General features: G+C 43.0%; 1 protein-coding gene across 1 annotated transcript in view; it reads left to right on the forward strand.

The window, feature by feature from the left end:
* otog (otogelin) overlaps window positions 1–19,192 on the forward strand; it is a 145,646-nt gene that overhangs the window by 58,078 nt on the left and 68,376 nt on the right. Inside the window, 6 exon segments of the mRNA XM_065011203.1 lie at window positions 1–6; window positions 1,812–1,814; window positions 2,364–2,404; window positions 2,996–3,179; window positions 16,027–16,134; window positions 16,968–17,106. The exon segment at window positions 1–6 is cut by the window's left edge and continues 69 nt beyond it. Coding sequence (XP_064867275.1) covers window positions 1–6; window positions 1,812–1,814; window positions 2,364–2,404; window positions 2,996–3,179; window positions 16,027–16,134; window positions 16,968–17,106 — 481 coding nt within the window.

Below are 19,192 nucleotides of genomic sequence, written 5' to 3' on the forward strand. Positions count from 1 at the left end.
TGTACAGTAAGACACCCCTCATCATCTCTCTTTAACAAACTAATAAACAAGATGTTCAACAAAGAAACTCACTCTGATACTCTCTCTGATACTTTCTTTGAAACTCTATTTGATACTCTCTTCGATACTCTCTTTGATATTATCTTTGATACTCTCTTTGATATTATCTTTGATATTCTCTTTGATACTCTCTTTGATATTGTCTTTGATACTCTTTGATATTATCTTTGATATTCTCTTTGATATTATCTTTGATATTCTCTTTGATATTATCTTTGATATTATCTTTGATATTATCTTTGATACTCTCTTTGATATTCTCTTTGATATTCTCTTTAATATTATCTTTGATATTCTCTTTGATATTCTCTTTGATATTATCTTTGATACTCTCTTTGATATTATCTTTGATACTCTCTTTGATATTATCTTTGATACTCTCTTTGATATTATCTTTGATACTCTCTTTGATATTCTATTTGATACTCTCTGAAATGCTAAAACATAGGGCCCATAGGGATATATAGGGCCCATAGGGATATATAGGGACCATAGGGCTATATAGGGACCATAGGGATATATAGGGCCCAAAGGGATATATAGGACCCAAAGGGATATATAGGGCCCATGGGATATATAGGGACCATAGGGATATATAGGGACCATAGGGATATATAGGGCCCATAGGGCTATATACGGACCATAGGGATAGCTAGGGCCCATAGGGCTATATAGGGACCATAGGGATATATAGGGATATATAGGGTCCATATGGATATATAGGGACCATAGGGATATATAGGGACCATAGGGATATATAGGGCCCATAGGGATATATAGGGCTATATACGGACCATAGGGATATCTAGGGCCCATAGGGCTATATAGGGCTATATAGGGACCATAGGGATATATAGGGATATATAGGGACCATAGGGATATATAGGGTCCATATGGATATATAAGGACCATAGGGATATATAGGGACCATAGGCATATATAGGGACCATAGGGATATATAGGGACCATAGGGATATATAGGGACCATAGGGATATATAGGGCCCATAGGGATATATAGGGACCATAGGGATATATAGGGACCATAGGGATATATAGGGACCATATGGATATATAGGGACCATAGGGATATATAGGGACCATAGGGATATATAGGGCCCATAGGGATATATAGGGACCATAGGGATATATAGGGACCATAGGGATATATAGGGCCCATAGGGATATATAGGGACCATAGGGATATATAGGGACCATAGGGATATATAGGGCCCATAGGGATATATAGGGACCATAGGGATATATAGGGACCATAGGGATATATAGGGACCATACGGATATATAGGGACCATAGGGATATATAGGGACCATAGGGATATATAGGGCCCATAGGGATATATAGGGACCATAGGGATATATAGGGACCATAGGGATATATAGGGACCATAGGGATATATAGGGCCCATAGGGATATATAGGGACCATAGGGATATATAGGGACCATAGGGATATATAGGGACCATAGGGATATATAGGGACCATAGGGATATATAGGGACCATAGGGATATAGGGACCATATAGGTATATAGGGACCATAGGGATATATAGGGACCATAGGGATATATAGGGACCATAGGGATATATAGGTTCCATAGGGATATATAGGGACCATAGGGATATATAGGGACCATAGGGATATATAGGGACCATAGGGCTCTGGTAGTGCAGTCTATAGGAAATAGGGTGCCATTTGGGATGTGATCAGTTTTCACATTATTTTGTTGAGTTAAGAATGTTATTGTTGTGTTGATTTAATGTTGTCAGTTAATGTTGTTATTGTTGTCTTGAGTTAATGTTGTTATTGTTGTGTTGAGTTAATGTTGTTAGTTGTGTTGAAATGTTATTGTTGTGTTGAGTTAATGTTGTTATTGTTGTCTTGAGTTAATGTTGTTATTGTTGTGTTGAGTTAATGTTGTTATTGTTGTCTTGAGTTAATGTTGTTATTGTTGTGTTGAGTTAAGAATGTTATTGTTGTCTTGAGATAACGATGTTATTGTTGTGTTGAGTTAACGATGTTATTGTTGTCTTGAGTTAACTGTTGTTATTGTTGTGTTGAGTTAATGTTGTTATTGTTGTCTTGAGTTAATGTTATTGTTGTCTTGAGTTAACGATTGTTGTCTTGATTAAGTTGTTATTGTTGTCTTGAGTTAACGATGTTATTGTTGTGTTGAGTTAACGATGTTATTGTTGTCTTGAGTTAACGATGTTGATTGTTGTTTGAGTTAACGATGTTATTGTTGTCTTGAGTTAACGATGTTCTCTCTTTAGTTTCTCTCTTTAAAGTTGCCAAGATGGCAAGCTAGTTTCCCAAAGTCCTGCCACTGGTAAGTTACCTCTAGGAGAATGATCTGGGCTAGATTCCCCAAAGTCCTGACAGTGGTTAGTTACCTCTAGGAAAATGATCTGGGCTAGATTCCTCAAAGTCCTGACAGTAGTTAGTTACCTCTAGGAGAATGATCTGGGCTAGATTCCCCAAAGTCCTGACAGTGGTTAGTTACCTCTAGGAGAATGATCTGGGCTAGATTCCCCAAAGTCCTGACAGTAGTTAGTTACCTCTAGGAGAATGATCTGGGCTAGATTCCCCAAAGTCCTGACAGTAGTTAGTTACCTCTAGGAGAATGATCTGGGCTAGATTCCCCAAAGTCCTGACAGTAGTTAGTTACCTTTAGGAGAATGATCTGGGCTACATTCCCCAAAGTCCTGACAGTAGTTAGTTACCTTTAGGAGAATGATCTTGGCTAGATTCCCCAAATTCCTGACAGTAGTTAGTTACCTTTAGGAGAATGATCTTGGCTAGATTCCCCAAATTCCTGACAGTAGTTAGTTACCTCTAGGAGAATGATATTAATAATTATATAGTCTCTAAAGAGCTCTCAACGACATATACCCCCTACCTGTACCATCTCTTGTTCCAGACCAACAGTGTCCGCTGGGTCAGATGTACCTGGACTGTACTGAGGGGCTGGAGGGGCTGAAGGCTATAGATGGGATCAGCCTGGGAAGAGGACTGGGCTGTGAACACACCTGTGAATCCCACCTGCTCAACCTCACCTGTTCAGCTCATGAACCGTGCATACCTGGCTGTGTCTGTCCCCCTGGGTGAGTACTAGTACTTTAAACACCTCTTACTTCCTCTACCCACGAGGATTCACTGTGTATCAATGTCCCCTCTAGCAGTCAGACCCCATTCACTGTGTATCAATGTCCCCTCTACCAGTCAGACCCCATTCACTGTGTATCAATGTCCCCTCTACCAGTCAGACCCCATTCACTGTGTATCAATGTCCCCTCTACCAGTCAGACCCCATTCACTGTGTATCAATGTCCCCTCTACCAGTCAGACCCCATTCACTGTGTATCAATGTCCCCTCTACCAGTCAGACCCCATTCACTGTGTATCAATGTCCCCTCTACCAGTCAGACCCCATTCACTGTGTATCAATGTCCCCTCTACCAGTCAGACCCCATTCACTGTGTATCAATGTCCCCTCTACCAGTCAGACCCCATTCACTGTGTATCAATGTCCCTCTACCAGTCAGACCCCATTCACTGTGTATCAATGTCCCCTCTACCAGTCAGACCCCATTCACTGTGTATCAATGTCCCCTCTACCAGTCAGACCCCATTCACTGTGTATCAATGTCCCCTCTACCAGTCAGACCCCATTCACTGTGTATCAATGTCCCCTCTACCAGTCAGACCCCATTCACTGTGTATCAATGTCCCCTCTACCAGTCAGACCCCATTCACTGTGTATCAATGTCCCCTCTACCAGTCAGACCCCATTCACTGTGTATCAATGTCCCCTCTACCAGTCAGACCCCATTCACTGTGTATCAATGTTCCCTCTACCAGTCAGACCCCATTCACTGTGTATCAATGTCCCCTCTACCAGTCAGACCCCATTCACTGTGTATCAATGTTCCCTCTAGCAGTCAGACCCCATTCACTGTGTATCAATGTTCCCTCTAGCAGTCAGACCCCATTCACTGTGTATCAATGTTCCGTCTAGCAGTCAGACCCCATTCACTGTGTATCAATGTTCCCTCTAGCAGTCAGACCCCATTCACTGTGTATCAATGTCCCCTCTACCAGTCAGACCCCATTCACTGTGTATCAATGTCCCCTCTACCAGTCAGACCCCATTCACTGTGTATCAATGTTCCCTCTAGCAGTCAGACCCCATTCACTGTGTATCAATGTCCCCTCTACCAGTCAGACCCCATTCACTGTGTATCAATGTCCCTTCTACCAGTCAGACCCCATTCACTGTGTATCAATGTTCCGTCTAGCAGTCAGACCCCATTCACTGTGTATCAATGTCCCCTCTACCAGTCAGACCTCATTCACTTCCAACACCTCCACGTTGGCCCTAACCCTTCAGTGTGTGTTGATGTAAAGGGTCTGGAGAAGAACAAGCAGCATAGTGATGGAGCTTCCACTTTATTGGGTCAACCTTAGAGATTCACACACCCTGGATGGAAAAGTACTGTAGAAACTGGAGTGTCAGTAGTGTGTGTATGGCCTGGTGAAACTAATTACCACAGGTTCAGGGGTCATCGATCTGTGACTGTGTCTCTGTGAGTCTGTTTGTCTGTGAGGTCAGCAGCTCCGTCAGCTAGCTAAGTCTTTATAGAAATGTCTAATGGTAGTATAGGGCAGCATGTCTCTGTGTAATGGTGGTGTAGGACAGCATGTCTCTGAGTAATGGTAGAGTAGGACAGCATGTCTCGGTGTAATGGTAGAGTAGGACAGCATGTCTCTGTGTAATGGTGGTGTAGGACAGCATGTCTCTGAGTAATGGTAGAGTAGGGCAGCATGTCTCTGAGTAATGGTAGAGTAGGGCAGCATGTCTCCGAGTAATGGTAGAGTAGGGCAGCATGTCTCTGAGTAATGGTAGAGTAGGGCAGCATGTCTCTGAGTAATGGTAGAGTAGGGGCAGCATGTCTCTGAGTAATGGTAGAGTAGGGCAGCATGTCTCTGAGTAATGGTAGAGTAGGACAGCATGTCTCTGAGTAATGGTGGTATAGGGCAGCATGTCTCTGAGTAATGGTAGAGTAGGCATGTCAGCATGTCTCTGAGTAATGGTAGAGTAGGGCAGCATGTCTCTGAGTAATGGTAGAGTAGGTAGAGAGTAGGGCAGCATGTCTCTGAGTAATGGTAGAGTAGGGCAGCATGTCTCTGAGTAATGGTGGTGTAGGGCAGCATGTCTCTGAGTAATGGTAGAGTAGGGCAGCATGTCTCTGAGTAATGGTGGACTAGGGCAGCATGTCTCTGAGTAAATGGTAGAGTAGGGCAGCATGTCTCTGAGTAATGGTAGGGCAGTATGTCTCTGAGCAATGCATGTCTCTGAGTAATGGTGGTGTAGGGCAGCATGTCTCTGAGTAATGGTAGAGTAGGGCAGCATGTCTCTGAGTAATGGTGGTGTAGGGCAGCATGTCTCTGAGTAATGGTAGGTGTAGGGCAGCATGTCTCTGAGTAATGGTAGAGTAGGGCAGCATGTCTCTGAGTAATGGTAGAGTAGGGCAGCATGTCTCTGAGTAATGGTAGAGTAGGGCAGCATGTCTCTGAGTAATGGTAGAGTAGGGCAGCATGTCTCTGAGTAATGGTAGAGTAGGGCAGCATGTCTCTGAGTAATGGTAGAGTAGGACAGCATGTCTCTGAGTAATGGTGGTATAGGGCAGCATGTCTCTGAGTAATGATAGAGTAGGGCAGCATGTCTCTGAGTAATGGTGGACTAGGGCAGCATGTCTCTGAGTAATGGTAGAGTAGGGCAGCATGTCTCTGAGTAATGGTAGAGTATGGCAGCATGTCTCTGAGTAATGGTGGTGTAGGGCAGCATGTCTCTGAGTAATGGTAGAGTAGGGCAGCATGTCTCTGAGTAATGGTAGAGTATGGCAGCATGTCTCTGAGTAATGGTGGTGTAGGGCAGCATGTCTCTGAGTAATGGTAGAGTAGGGCAGCATGTCTCTGAGTAATGGTAGAGTAGGGCAGCATGTCTCTGAGTAATGGTAGAGTAGGGCAGCATGTCTCTGAGTAATGGTGGTGTAGGGCATTATGTCTCTGAGTAATGGTAGAGTAGGGCAGCATGTCTCTGAGTAATGGTGGTGTAGGGCAGCATGTCTCTGAGTAATGGTTTTGTAGGGCAGCATGTCTCTGAGTAATGGTAGAGTAGGGCAGCATGTCTCTGAGTAATGGTGGTGTAGGGCCTTATGTCTCTGAGTAATGGTAGAGTAGGGCAGCATGTCTCTGAGTAATGGTAGAGTAGGGCAGCATGTCTCTGAGTAATGGTAGAGTAGGGCAGCATGTCTCTGAGTAATGGTAGAGTAGGGCAGCATGTCTCTGAGTAATGGTAGAGTAGGGCAGCATGTCTCTGAGTAATGGTAGAGTAGGGCAGCATGTCTCTGAGTAATGGTAGAGTATGGCAGCATGTCTCTGAGTAATGGTAGAGTATGGCAGCATGTCTCTGAGTAATGGTGGTGTAGGGCAGCATGTCTCTGAGTAATGGTGGTGTAGGGCAGCATGTCTCTGAGTAATGGTAGAGTATGGCAGCATGTCTCTGAGTAATAGTGGTGTAGGGCAGCATGTCTCTGAGTAATGATAGAGTAGGGCAGCATGTCTCTGAGTAATGGTAGAGTAGGGCAGCATGTCTCTGAGTAATGGTAGTATAGGGCATGTCATGTCTCTGTGTAATGGTAGAGTAGGACAGCATGTCTCTGAGTAATGGTAGAGTAGGACAGCATGTCTCTGAGTAATGGTGGTATAGGGCAGCATGTCTCTGAGTAATGGTAGAGTAGGGCAGCATGTCTCTGAGTAATGGTAGAGTAGGGCAGCATGTCTCTGAGTAATGGTAGAGTAGGGCAGCATGTCTCTGAGTAATGGTGGTATAGGGCAGCATGTCTCTGTGTAATGGTAGAGTAGGGCAGCATGTCTCTGAGTAATGGTAGAGTAGGGCAGCATGTCTGTCTCTGAGTAATGGTAGAGTATGGCAGCATGTCTCTGAGTAATGGTAGAGTAGGGCAGCATGTCTCTGAGTAATGGTAGAGTATGGCAGCATGTCTCTGAGTAATGGTAGAGTAGGGCAGCATGTCTCTGAGTAATGGTAGAGTATGGCAGCATGTCTCTGAGTAATGGTGGTGTAGGGCAGCATGTCTCTGAGTAATGGTGGTGTAGGGCAGCATGTCTCTGAGTAATGGTAGAGTAGGGCAGCATGTCTCTGAGTAATGGTAGAGTAGGGCAGCATGTCTCTGAGTAATGGTGGTGTAGGGCAGCATGTCTCTGAGTAATGGTAGAGTAGGGCAGCATGTCTCTGAGTAATGGTAGAGTAGGGCAGCATGTCTCTGAGTAATGGTTTTGTAGGGCAGCATGTCTCTGAGTAATGTTGGTGTAGGGCAGCATGTCATTAATGTTAGCTCTCCGTGTACATTTAAGCGCCAGCCTTTTTACACTGTTCTAGGCCGATTGTAAATAGCCTGTCCCTCTTTGTGTCACTTGACCATATGACTGGACGGGGGTCCAGGTGCGATAAAACCAGGATCTTACACAGGTAATATTACACTTAGATATGTCGCACATACGTCCAGCCATCCCTCAATGTTTTTCTATTCAGCATGGGAACAGACAGACCCCTGGGAAAATCCTGAAGTTGGTGATCCCTTTTCCCGAAGTGTTCTCATATGTTAGATTGGAAAAAGGAGATCGCTATCTAGCTTACTCATGACCTAGAAAACAAGCTATCCTGAACTTCAAACCACCAGTTTGTGGATTCAGTCTGCTACAGGATGTAGCCTGTCTCGTAAAAACCGACGTGGAAGTACAGATTACTTTTCAGAAGTAGCTGTTTGACGGAATGAGGGATTCTAAAAGTTACACAGAATGAGGCATTCTAAAGGTTTGACAGAATGAGGGATTCTAGAGGTTTGACAGAATGAGGGATTCTAGAGGTTTGACAGAATGAGGGATTCTAGAGGTTTGACAGAATGAGGGATTCTAAAGGTTTGGCAGAATGAGGGATTCTAAAGGTATTGACAGAATGAGGGATTCTTAAGGTTTGACAGAATGAGGGATTCTAAAGGTTTGACAGAATGAGGGATTCTAAGGTTTGGCATTTGACAGAATGAGGGATTCTAAAGGTTTGGGGATTCTAAAGGTTTGACAGAATGAGGGATTCTAAGGTTTGACAGAATGAGGGATTCTAGACAGAATGAGGGATTCTAGGGTTTGATTTCTAAGGTTTGACAGAATGAGGGATTCTAGAGGTTGGTTGAGGGATTCTAGACAGAATGAGGGATTCTAAAGGTTTGAGGGAATGAGGGATTCTAAAGAATGAGGGATTCTAAGGTTTGACAGAATGAGGGATTCTAAAGGTTTGGCAGAATGGTTCTGACAGAATGAGGGATTCTAAAGGTTTGACAGAATGAGGGATTCTAGACAGAATGAGGGATTCTAAAGGTTTGACAGAATGAGGGATTCTAGAGGTTTGACAGAATGAGGGATTCTAAAGGTTTGACAGAATGAGGATTCTAAAGGTTTGACAGAATGAGGGATTCTAGAGGTTTGACAGAATGAGGGATTCTAAAGGTTTGACAGAATGAGGGATTCTAAAGGTTTGACAGAATGAGGGATTCTAAAGGTTTGACAGAATGAGGGATTCTAAAGGTTTGACAGAATGAGGGATTCTAAAGGTTTGACAGAATGAGGGATTCTAAAGGTTTGACAGAATGAGGGATTCTTAAAGGTTTGACAGAATGAGGGATTCTAAAGGTTTGACAGAATGAGGGATTCTAGAGGTTTGACAGAATGAGGGATTCTAAAGGTTTGACAGAATGAGGGATTCTAAAGGTATTGACAGAATGAGGGATTCTAAAGGTTTGGCAGAATGAGGGATTCTAAAGGTATTGACAGAATGAGGGATTCTAGAGGTTTGACAGAATGAGGGATTCTAGAGGTTTGACAGAATGAGGGATTCTAGAGGTTTGACAGAATGAGGGATTCTAGAGGTTTGACAGAATGAGGGATTCTAGAGGTTTGACAGAATGAGGGATTCTAAAGGTTTGGCAGAATGAGGGATTCTAAAGGTATTGACAGAATGAGGGATTCTTAAGGTTTGACAGAATGAGGGATTCTAAAGGTTTGACAGAATGAGGGATTCTAAAGGTTTGACAGAATGAGGGATTCTAAAGGTTTGACAGAATGAGGGATTCTAAAGGTTTGACAGAATGAGGGATTCTAAAGGTTTGACAGAATGAGGGATTCTAAAGGTTTGACAGAATGAGGGATTCTAGAGGTTTGACAGAATGAGGGATTCTAGAGGTTTGACAGAATGAGGGATTCTAGAGGTTTGACAGAATGAGGATTCTAGAGGTTTGACAGAATGAGGGATTCTAAAGGTTTGACAGAATGAGGGATTCTAAAGGTTTGACAGAATGAGGGATTCTAAAGGTTTGACAGAATGAGGGATTCTTAAGGTTTGACAGAATGAGGATTCTAGAGGTTTGACAGAATGAGGGATTCTAAAGGTTTGACAGAATGAGGGATTCTAAAGGTTTGACAGAATGAGGGATTCTAAGGTTTGACAGAATGAGGGATTCTAAGGTTTGACAGAATGAGGGATTCTAGAGGTTTGACAGAATGAGGGATTCTAGAGGTTTGACAGAATGAGGGATTCTAAAGGTTTGACAGAATGAGGGATTCTAAAGGTTTGACAGAATGAGGGATTCTAAAGGTTTGACAGAATGAGGGATTCTAGATGTTTGACAGAATGAGGGATTCTAGAGGTTTGACAGAATGAGGGATTCTAGAGGTTTGACAGAATGAGGGATTCTAAAGGTTTGACAGCGTTGAGATTGGTTTGTCCCCACCCTGGCGGTAGACACAAAGATAGTTCAGTCAGTCCTGCTGCTTGAAGACGTTATCTTTGTGAAAGGGCGGATCGTTTAGACGTTTTACCTGATATCCAGGATGGAACATTGAGATGGGATGGGATGGGATGAGAGGAACGGGAAAAGTGGATCAGAGGGAGGTGTGTTTGTGATGGGGGGGGGGGATTCGTTACTCGGTAGGAGTAGGAGGAGTGATTCATTGATTCCTGTTACACACACTTTTCGACCTTTACAAGAACCAACTTATCACACACTCCTCGACCTTTACGAGAACCAACCTATCCCACACGAGCATCATGGGAAGGAGATGTGGATGCATGAGAAGCCTGTCATGAGTGTTTAATAATGGCCTGCAACTGGATATTCTAGTGGGGAGGTTGGAAGTCCTGGTCAATATGGACACAATGAGGCCTTATACCGTAGAGCGCTGCAACCTGGACTCAGGGGTAGACGTAATGTTTTGAATGTTATGTATTAATTAGTGGATGTCCATTATCCATTTCGTATGATATATGTTACGAATTCCAATTTTCTGTGGCTCATGTCAGCTATGTGTCTTACGTTAATGCTAGCTAGGTGGCTAGCATTAGCTAGGTGGCTAGCGTTAGCTAGGCTAGGGGTTAGGTGTAGGGTTAAGGTTAGGTTTAGGGTTAAGGTTAAGGTTAGGGTTAAGGTTAGGGTTAGGACTTATCTTAAAGGGTTAGGGTTAGGCTTAGAGGATGGGTTAGCTAACGTGCTAAGTATTTGCAACGTAGCTAAAAAGTAGTAAGTAGTCGCAAAGTTGATAATTAGTTGTCCGTGATGAGATTTGAACACACAGCCTTTGGGTTGCTAAACGTTCGCGTTACACCTCTACCCATCTGTCTTATGTAACCAAACCAAACCAAACCGTAACATATCATACTAATTTGAGTGTCCCAGATTTACATGTACTATGATACGTCTAGTCTATGAGACCAAGCTTTGTAGAGGGACAGTGATGGCTGCATTTGGAGTATTGCTGGGAGTATTGATAAATCAATGGGGAAGTGATAGGAAAGTGCCATTGAGGGTTTACAGTAGCCTACCTGTTGTGTTAGATTATCCCTATGGCAGTGTTAAACTGCCAATCCTGGCTTTTTACAAAATGTCTATAAAATGAGTTTTGAAAATATGCTCCACCAACACAAGTGTTACAGTAGGTCAACTGCAGTTATTCCTCAGTACTAAGACTTACATTTTATTTTTTTTAAACGAAAGGGAAATCATTAGTTAAGGTGCTGACAGCAGAACCCCATTTTGTTTTCAATCACAATGGGGCACCTTGTTTATGAACTCAAATGTAGACCTTTCATTCACTCCTAACTTTGCCACAATTAACATATCTGTTGAACTCATTTGAACCTGAAGTTGCAGGTGGAGGCAGGATCTGATACAGTCAGTAGAAATTATTACACGTTATCGCAAAATCACAACGAGACTTTATCTCGTTATAGCAGGATATTTATTTTAGTGATCCGTTTTCAGAAAAGTAACGTTGTACTCAGTTTGCTTGGGCATTACCTGGTCCTCATGATCTGAGGTTATCCTCTCTCTCTCTCTCTCTCTCTCTCTCTCTCTCTCTCTCTCTCTCTCTCTCTGTCTGTCTCTCTCTCTCTCTCCATTTTTATGAGCTGAGACATTCCACTCGTTATGAATTTGTGTAATTCTGCCCATGCAACTACCCCTTGGTCCCCCTCTCCTTTCTCTCTTCTCTCTATCCCCTTCTCTCTCCGTCTATAAATTGCTTTTCTTTTGTTGTTTATGTAGTAAACAGGTGGTGTGTAGGGTGCTCAGGTGTCGGTTAAGCCTCTTAAATAAATTCCTGCTACCACTTTTAACTAGTACCATCAACACTTTCTCATTATCACCATGAGAGACAGAGGGTTGTGCTTTTCCTCATTCTAACACGCTTCATCATCATCATAAGGGACAGAGGGTTGTGCTCTTCCTGTGCTCTCTCTTCCTCAGCATAGTTCTTCCTGGTTTCTCTCTTCCTCAGCCTAGCTCTTCCTGTGTTCTCTCCTCCTCAGCCTAGCTCTTCCTGTGTTCTCTCCTCCTCAGCCTAGCTCTTCCTGGTTTCTCTCCTCCTCAGTTCTCTCCTCCTCAGCCTAGCTCTTCCTGTGTTCTCTCATCCTCAGCCTAGCTCTTCCTGTGTTCTCTCGTCCTCAGCCTAGCTCTTCCTGTGCTCTCGCTTCCTCAGCCTAGCTCTTCCTGTGTTCTCTCTTCCTCAGCCTTGCTCTTCCTGGGCTCTCTCTTCCTCAGCCTAGCACTTCCTGTGCTCTCTTCCTCAGTCTAGCTCTTCCTGAGCTCTCTCTTCCTCAGCCTAGTTCTTCCTGAGCTCTCTCTTCCTCAGTCTAAAGTTTAGACAAATAGACACGTCTCAAGAGAAAGAAAATATAGACAGCCCAGGTAGCACACAACGTTCTGAGAACCATATATTTCTTAGAGCTTGGTGAGAGATTGGTTGTCCTATGGTTATTTTGCTTACAAGCTTCCACAACGTTCTGGGAATGGTGCAGGATAGTTGCTTGGCTTTGGAACATTCTCAGCACATTTAATGAAAAATATATATTTTCTGGTATTTTATTACTTTACCAGAATATTTCCTTAAAGTGGTTACATTTAGTAAAATGTTTGGCAATATTCTAGGAATGTTCTCCAACCTGTTTGACATTGGGAATGTTCCAAATAGTTCAGAGAATATCAAGAAAAACCCTTTCTTCTGTGGGAATTTCAGTACTTCAGCGTAACGTTTCCTACAGGTTTCTTCAGGGTTCTATTTAAAATCACTGAACACATTAAGAAAACGTTCCATGAAAACCACAAGAAGACTTTAGTAACTTTCAGAGAACGCTCTAAAAATGTTTTAAAAAAAAGACATTCCGTTCTCAGAACGTGAAGAAACATTAACGCAAACTAAGCTACTGTAGCAGTGCTATTACAAGTCTTATTCAAACATTCAATGAACGTTTTCAGGAAGTTATTCAATAACCTCCAAATAACCTATCATTTCCATTCTCAGAACGTTAATAAAACCTCCCAGAAAAACATCCATGCAAGCTAAAAATAAACATTCTCAGAACCTCCATGCAACCTAAAAATAAACGTTCTCAGAACCTCCCTGCAACCTAAAAATAAACATTCTCAGAACCTCCCTGCAACCTAAAAATAGACGTCCTCAGAACCTCCCTACAACCTAAAAATAAACGTTCTCAGAACCTCCCTGCAACCTAAAAATAAAAATTCTCAGAACCTCCCTGCAACCTAAAAATAAACGTTCTCTGAACCTCCCTGCAACCTACAAATAAACGTTCTCAGAACCTCCCTGCAACCTAAGAATAAACGTCCTCAGAACCTCCCTGCAACCTAAAAATAAACGTTCTCAGAACGTCCCTGCAACCTAAAAATAAACTCTCTCAGAATCTCCCTGCAACCTAAAAATAAACTCTCCCAGAACGTCCCTGCAACCTAAAAATTGAATTTGACCTGTCAGGAAACATAAGTGTATCTTACATTGTGATAATGTAACCCATATAGTTGTGTACCATCCTCACTAAATACCCTTCTCTGTATTCAACCTGGGAAAAAGTTCCACATCTCAATAATGAACCCTGTAGAATTCAACTTCTGGCACTGCTTTGCACCAGCCCTCCCATCCAGAAAATGCCAACACTGCCCAAGATTTCCTCACCTTCGTATTGGGCATTCCTGGCAGAAATAAGAGCCTGTTAAAAAAAAGATTGAAAGACTAATGCTGTCATGCCTGTCCGTTCAGGCCTTTTTAAGGCATAAGACAAGGTGGTCTGGGCTTTATCCAGCTTAAAACAATGTTCAGCTACATACAGAATATGAGTTGGTGTAAAAAATGACAATGTACTGTTAAAATGTACACGTTTGTGAAATTGATATAAATCCTACTAATCCGTTGTTAAATTAACAGTTTAAGTGTTAAATAAATTAACTTTAAGTTAAAATGAGTTAGAATGTGTTGTCGTGATATCACTTTAAGCGTTACAGTACATGATTATGACTTGCAGAATGACTATTCCCCTCTGTCTTCATTATACAGGTATGCACAGTTATACACAATTCGATAAGGTTGAATTAACCGAGCGATAGAGAAAGATGAATTCATTGACTGAGATGTATTCCTAGCTACTGCACGCCAGTACAGTCAGACTGCAGTAGAGAAGGAGTTATTATGGAAGCTTTGATCGGGGTAATCGATCCAGCGGCTTGGCGGGCCGGTAAAGAAAGCTGTTAACACCACTTTATCTGCAGTGTAACTTTACACAGATGAACCTCTAGGTTTGTGGCCAGACCATTTAATGTGTCGCTTCATTGTCTACTGTCCCCAGCCTCTCCTCTCTCTCTCTCTCTCTCTCTCTCTCTCTCTCTCTCTCTCTCTCCTCCTCTCTCCTCTCCTCTCCTCTCCCTCTCCTCTCTCTCTCTCTCTCTTTCTCTCCCCCCTCCAGGGGATATAACTGTGACCCGTCGACGCGATATTACAAGATTTTTATCAGCCCTGTCGCTCCACAGTGTGGAGACCCAATGGAACGGCCCGGACAAAGGCTGTTTCTCTCTATCTCTGAGAATCCTAATCGTCTGGTTTTCTCATGTAACGAGTGTTTCTCCTTTTCATCCAGAGTTTACCCCCCTTACCTTTTCTCATTTCCTGACTGTAGCGGTAGTCACTGGATCCAGACTGACTCTTGCGTTCCCTCTGTTGTTGTTCAGTCCTCTTGGGCACAGAGTTGGGCAAAAGATCTGGGTTGAGAGATCAAATCAAATCAGACCTACCGTGAAATACTTACTTACAAGCCTTTAACCAACAGTGCAACAATGAAAAAGTAATGAAATAACAGTAACGAGGCTATATACAGGGGCTACCGGTACTGAGTCAATGTGGAGGCTATATACAGGGGCTACCGGTACTGAGTCAATGTGGAGGCTATATACAGGGGCTACCGGTACTGAGTCAATGTGGTACCGGTAATGTGGTACGAGTCAATGTGGAGGCTATATACAGGGGCTACCGGTACCGAGTCAATGTGGTACCAGTATCGAGTCAATGTGGAGGCTATATACAGGGGCTACCGGTACCGAGTCAATGTGGTACCGGTATCGAGGCAATGTGGAGGCTATATACAGGGGCTACCGGTACCGAGTCAATGTGGTACCGGTATCGAGTCAATGTGGAGGCTATATACAGGGGCTACCGGTACCGAGTCAATGTGGTACCGGTATCGAGTCAATGTGGAGGCTATATACAGGGGCTACCGGTACCGAGTCAATGTGGAGGCTATATACAGGGGCTACCGGTACCGAGTCAATGGAGGGCGGTGGGGGAAAACAATGGAGGACGGTGGGGGAAACCAATGGAGGGGGTGGGGAAACCAATGGAGGACGGTGGGGGAACCAATGGAGGGCGGTGGGGGAAACCAATGGAGGGCGGTGGGGGAAACCAACAGAGGGCGGTGGGGGAAACCAATGGAGGGGGAGGTGGGGAAACCAACAGAGGGCGGTGGGGGAAACCAATGGAGGGCGGTGGGGGAAACCAATGGAGGGAGGTGGGGGAAACCAATGGAGGGCAGTGGGGAAACCAATGGAGGACGGTGGGGGAAACCAATGGAGGGCGGTGGAGGAAACCAATGGAGGGCGGTGGGGAAACCAATGGAGGGCGGTGGGGGAAACCAACGGAGGGCGGTGGGGGAAACCAATGGAGGGAGGTGGGGGAAACCAATGGAGGGCAGTGGAGGAAACCAATGGAGGGCAGTGGGGGAAACTAATGGAGGGCGGTGGGGGAAACCAATGGAGGGAGGTGGGGAAACCAATGGAGGGAGGTGGGGAGTCCATGTAAATCGTCCGGGTGGCGATGAACTTAGTAGAGTACCTGCACAGAGACACAGTATCTCTATATGTGAAAAAGGTACAAAGCAAATTCAAACAAATGTAAGTTTTGTTCTACAAGTAGAGAAACAGATGAATTCTGAACTAAAGTGAATAAACCGGACAGCTGTGTTTGTTTGTGTGTGTTTCCCAGATTGCTGAAACATGGCGATGAGTGTTTTGAGCCTGACGCCTGCCCCTGCCTCTGGAAGGGGAAAGAGTACTATCCAGGAGATAGAGTCACCTCCCCCTGTCATCAATGGTACGTTTAGAAACAACTCATACACCAACTTTTCCAGAGATGAAACTCTTCTCGACCCAAACAGGATATGTATCAAACGCAACACGTTTTTAGGAGAGAGTGGAACCTAATTTTCTACAGTCATAAATTAGTGAATGGTTTTCAGATCATTTCCTGTACAGAAGTATGACACCGAGAGGTTTTGTTTCTTCTAAACACCCCACTATATTCAACCCCTTATAAGATCGATCATATATACAGCTTTCATTTGCCATGACATTTCAAGTATCTGAGTCACTGACAAATTGGTTGACTCAGCACCTGGCAAAACCTGCCAATGTGTGGCCGAATTAAGACAAACTTTAGAGCAGCTAACAATTTTCCAGGATCATTCCTGAGCTTTAGGTGATTAGTCTTGTATAGATTGTACCTATGGTGAGACTGTTCACCTGATATCCATAACCCTCTATCATCTATCATAGAAAATCACCTCCCAGCTCTGGTTTACAGAGAGTCCTTGTATGAGGGCCGTTCATTCAACAGTCTCTCTCTCCCTGCCGAGTGAACCAGTGATCCCAGTCTGTCTCCTTTCTTCTCTGCCATCCATTTCTTCTTCTAGCAGTTAGCAAGAGAAGAGGAGAGATAGGGATCTGTGTAATAGCACTATGAACGCTGGTGATTCAACATTTGGCAGTTGACGAGATCCCTACTTTTCGGACAGACGATAATCGCTGGGGGCCTCCCGTACAAAAGGCGGCCATCAGTTATGACAGAATGTGCTTACATTAAGTGGTAGCAGTTTGCCGGCAGGTTGGTACTGAATCAAGATGGTTGACGCTGTGTGTCTCTTTCAGTGTCTGCCAGCATGGAACATTCCAGTGTGTGTTCCGTCCGTGTCCGTCCATGTGCACAGCCTACGGGGACCGGCACTACAGGACCTTTGATGGTCTACTGTTTGACTACGTTGGAGTGTGTAAAGTCTACCTAGTAAAGGTATGACATTTGACTACGTTAGAGTGTGTAAAGTCTACCTAGCAAAGGTATGATATTTGACTACGTTAGAGTGTGTAAAGTCTACCTAGTAAAGGTATGATATTTGACTATGTTAGAGTGTGTAGTCTACCTAGTAAAGGTATGATATTTGACTACGTTGGAGTGTGTAGTCTACCTAGTAAAGGTATGATATTTGACTACATTAGAGTGTGTAGTGTACCTAGTAAAGGTATGATATTTGACTACGTTAGAGTGTGTAGTCTACCTAGTAAAGGTATGATATTTGACTACGTTAGAGTGTGTAAAGTCTACCTAGTAAAGCATGATATTTGACTACGTTAGAGTGTGTAGTCTACCTAGTAAAATGGTATGATATCCGACTACGTTAGAATGGTTTGACTACGTTAGTCTACCTAGTAAAGATATGATATTTGACTACGTTAGAGTGTGTAGTCTACCTAGTAAAGGTATGATATTTGACTACATTAGAGTGTGTAGTTACCTAATGTAAAGGTATGATATTTGACTACGTTAGGTGCTTCTACCTAGTAAAGGTATGATATTTGACTACGTTAGAGTGTGTAGCATCTACCTAGTAAAATATGATATTTGACTACCCATAAAAATGGCAAAACTAGTAAGGTGGATATTTGACTACGTTAGGTGTGTAGTCTAACTAGTAAAGAGTATGATATTTGACTACGTTAAGGTGTAGTCTACCTAAAGGTAATATTTGACTACGTTGTGTGTAGTCTACCTAGTAAAGGAAAACCTGTGCTGATTATTTGACGTTAGAGTGACTACATTGGAGTGTGTTGGTCTACCTAGTAAAGGTATGATATTTGACTACATTAGTGTGTAACGAAAGTCTACCTAAAACAAATATGATATTTGGACTACGTTAGAGTGTGTAGTCTACCTAGTAAAGGTATGATATTTGACTACGTTCAAATCTGTAGTCTACCTAGTAAAATGATATTTGACTACGTTGGAGTGTGTAAAGGCTACCTAGTAAAGGTATGATATTTGACTACGTTTACGGAGGTGTAGTCTACCTAGTAAAGGTATGATATTTGACTAGTTTGTGTAAAGTCTACCTAGTAAAGGTATGATATTTGACTACGTTAAATGTGAGTCTGAGTAGAAACATATTTGACTACGTTAGAGTGTGTAGTCTACCTAGTCCAAAGGTATGATATTTGAACGTTAGAGTTGTGTAAACCTAGTAAAGGTATGATATTTGACTACATTAGAGTGTGGTCTACCTAGTAAAGGTATGATATTTGACTACGTTAGTGTTAAATCTACCTAGTAAAGGTATGATATTTGACTACGTTGGAGTGTGTAGTCTACCTAGTAAAGGTATGATATTTGACTACGTTGGAGTGTAGTCTACCTAGTAAAGGTATGATACTAAGTTAGTGTGTAAAGTCGTGACAGAGGTATGATATTTGACTACGTTAGTGTGTAGTCTACCTAGTAAAGGTATGATATTTGACTACGTTGGTTGGAGTGTGTAGTCTACCTAGTAAATGTATGATATTTGACTACGTTGGAGGTGTAACTACCTAGTAAAGGTATGATATTTGACTACGTTAGTAAAGATGTGTTTGACACAGGAGTGTAGGACCTAGTAAAGGTATGATATTTGACTACGTTAAAGTGTGTAGTCTAGTAAAGGTATGATATTTGACTGACGTTATCAGTGTGTAGTCTACCTAGTAAAGGTATGATATTTGACTAAAGTTAAAATGGTAGTCTACCTAGTAAAGAGCATGATATTTGACTACGTTAGGAGTGTGTAGTCTACCTAGTAAAGGTGATATGAATTAGACCGCCAGTTCAAAAGGCATTTTTGACTACGTTAGAGTGTGTAGTCTACCTAGTAAAGGTATGATATTTGACTACAGTTAGAGTGTGATGGTCTACCTAGTAAAGGTATGCTTCAAAGATGTTTGACTACCTTGGAGTTTGTCTGTTCTTGGACCTAGTAAAGGGAATGACATATTTGACTTGACACAACTCCGTAGAGAAATGTTTCTGTGTGAAAAGGTATGATTTTGACTACGTTGAGTGTGTAGTCTAC

The sequence above is a fragment of the Oncorhynchus nerka genome, linkage group LG27 (genome assembly GCF_034236695.1).
Source record: "Oncorhynchus nerka isolate Pitt River linkage group LG27, Oner_Uvic_2.0, whole genome shotgun sequence".
NCBI lineage: Eukaryota > Metazoa > Chordata > Actinopteri > Salmoniformes > Salmonidae > Oncorhynchus > Oncorhynchus nerka.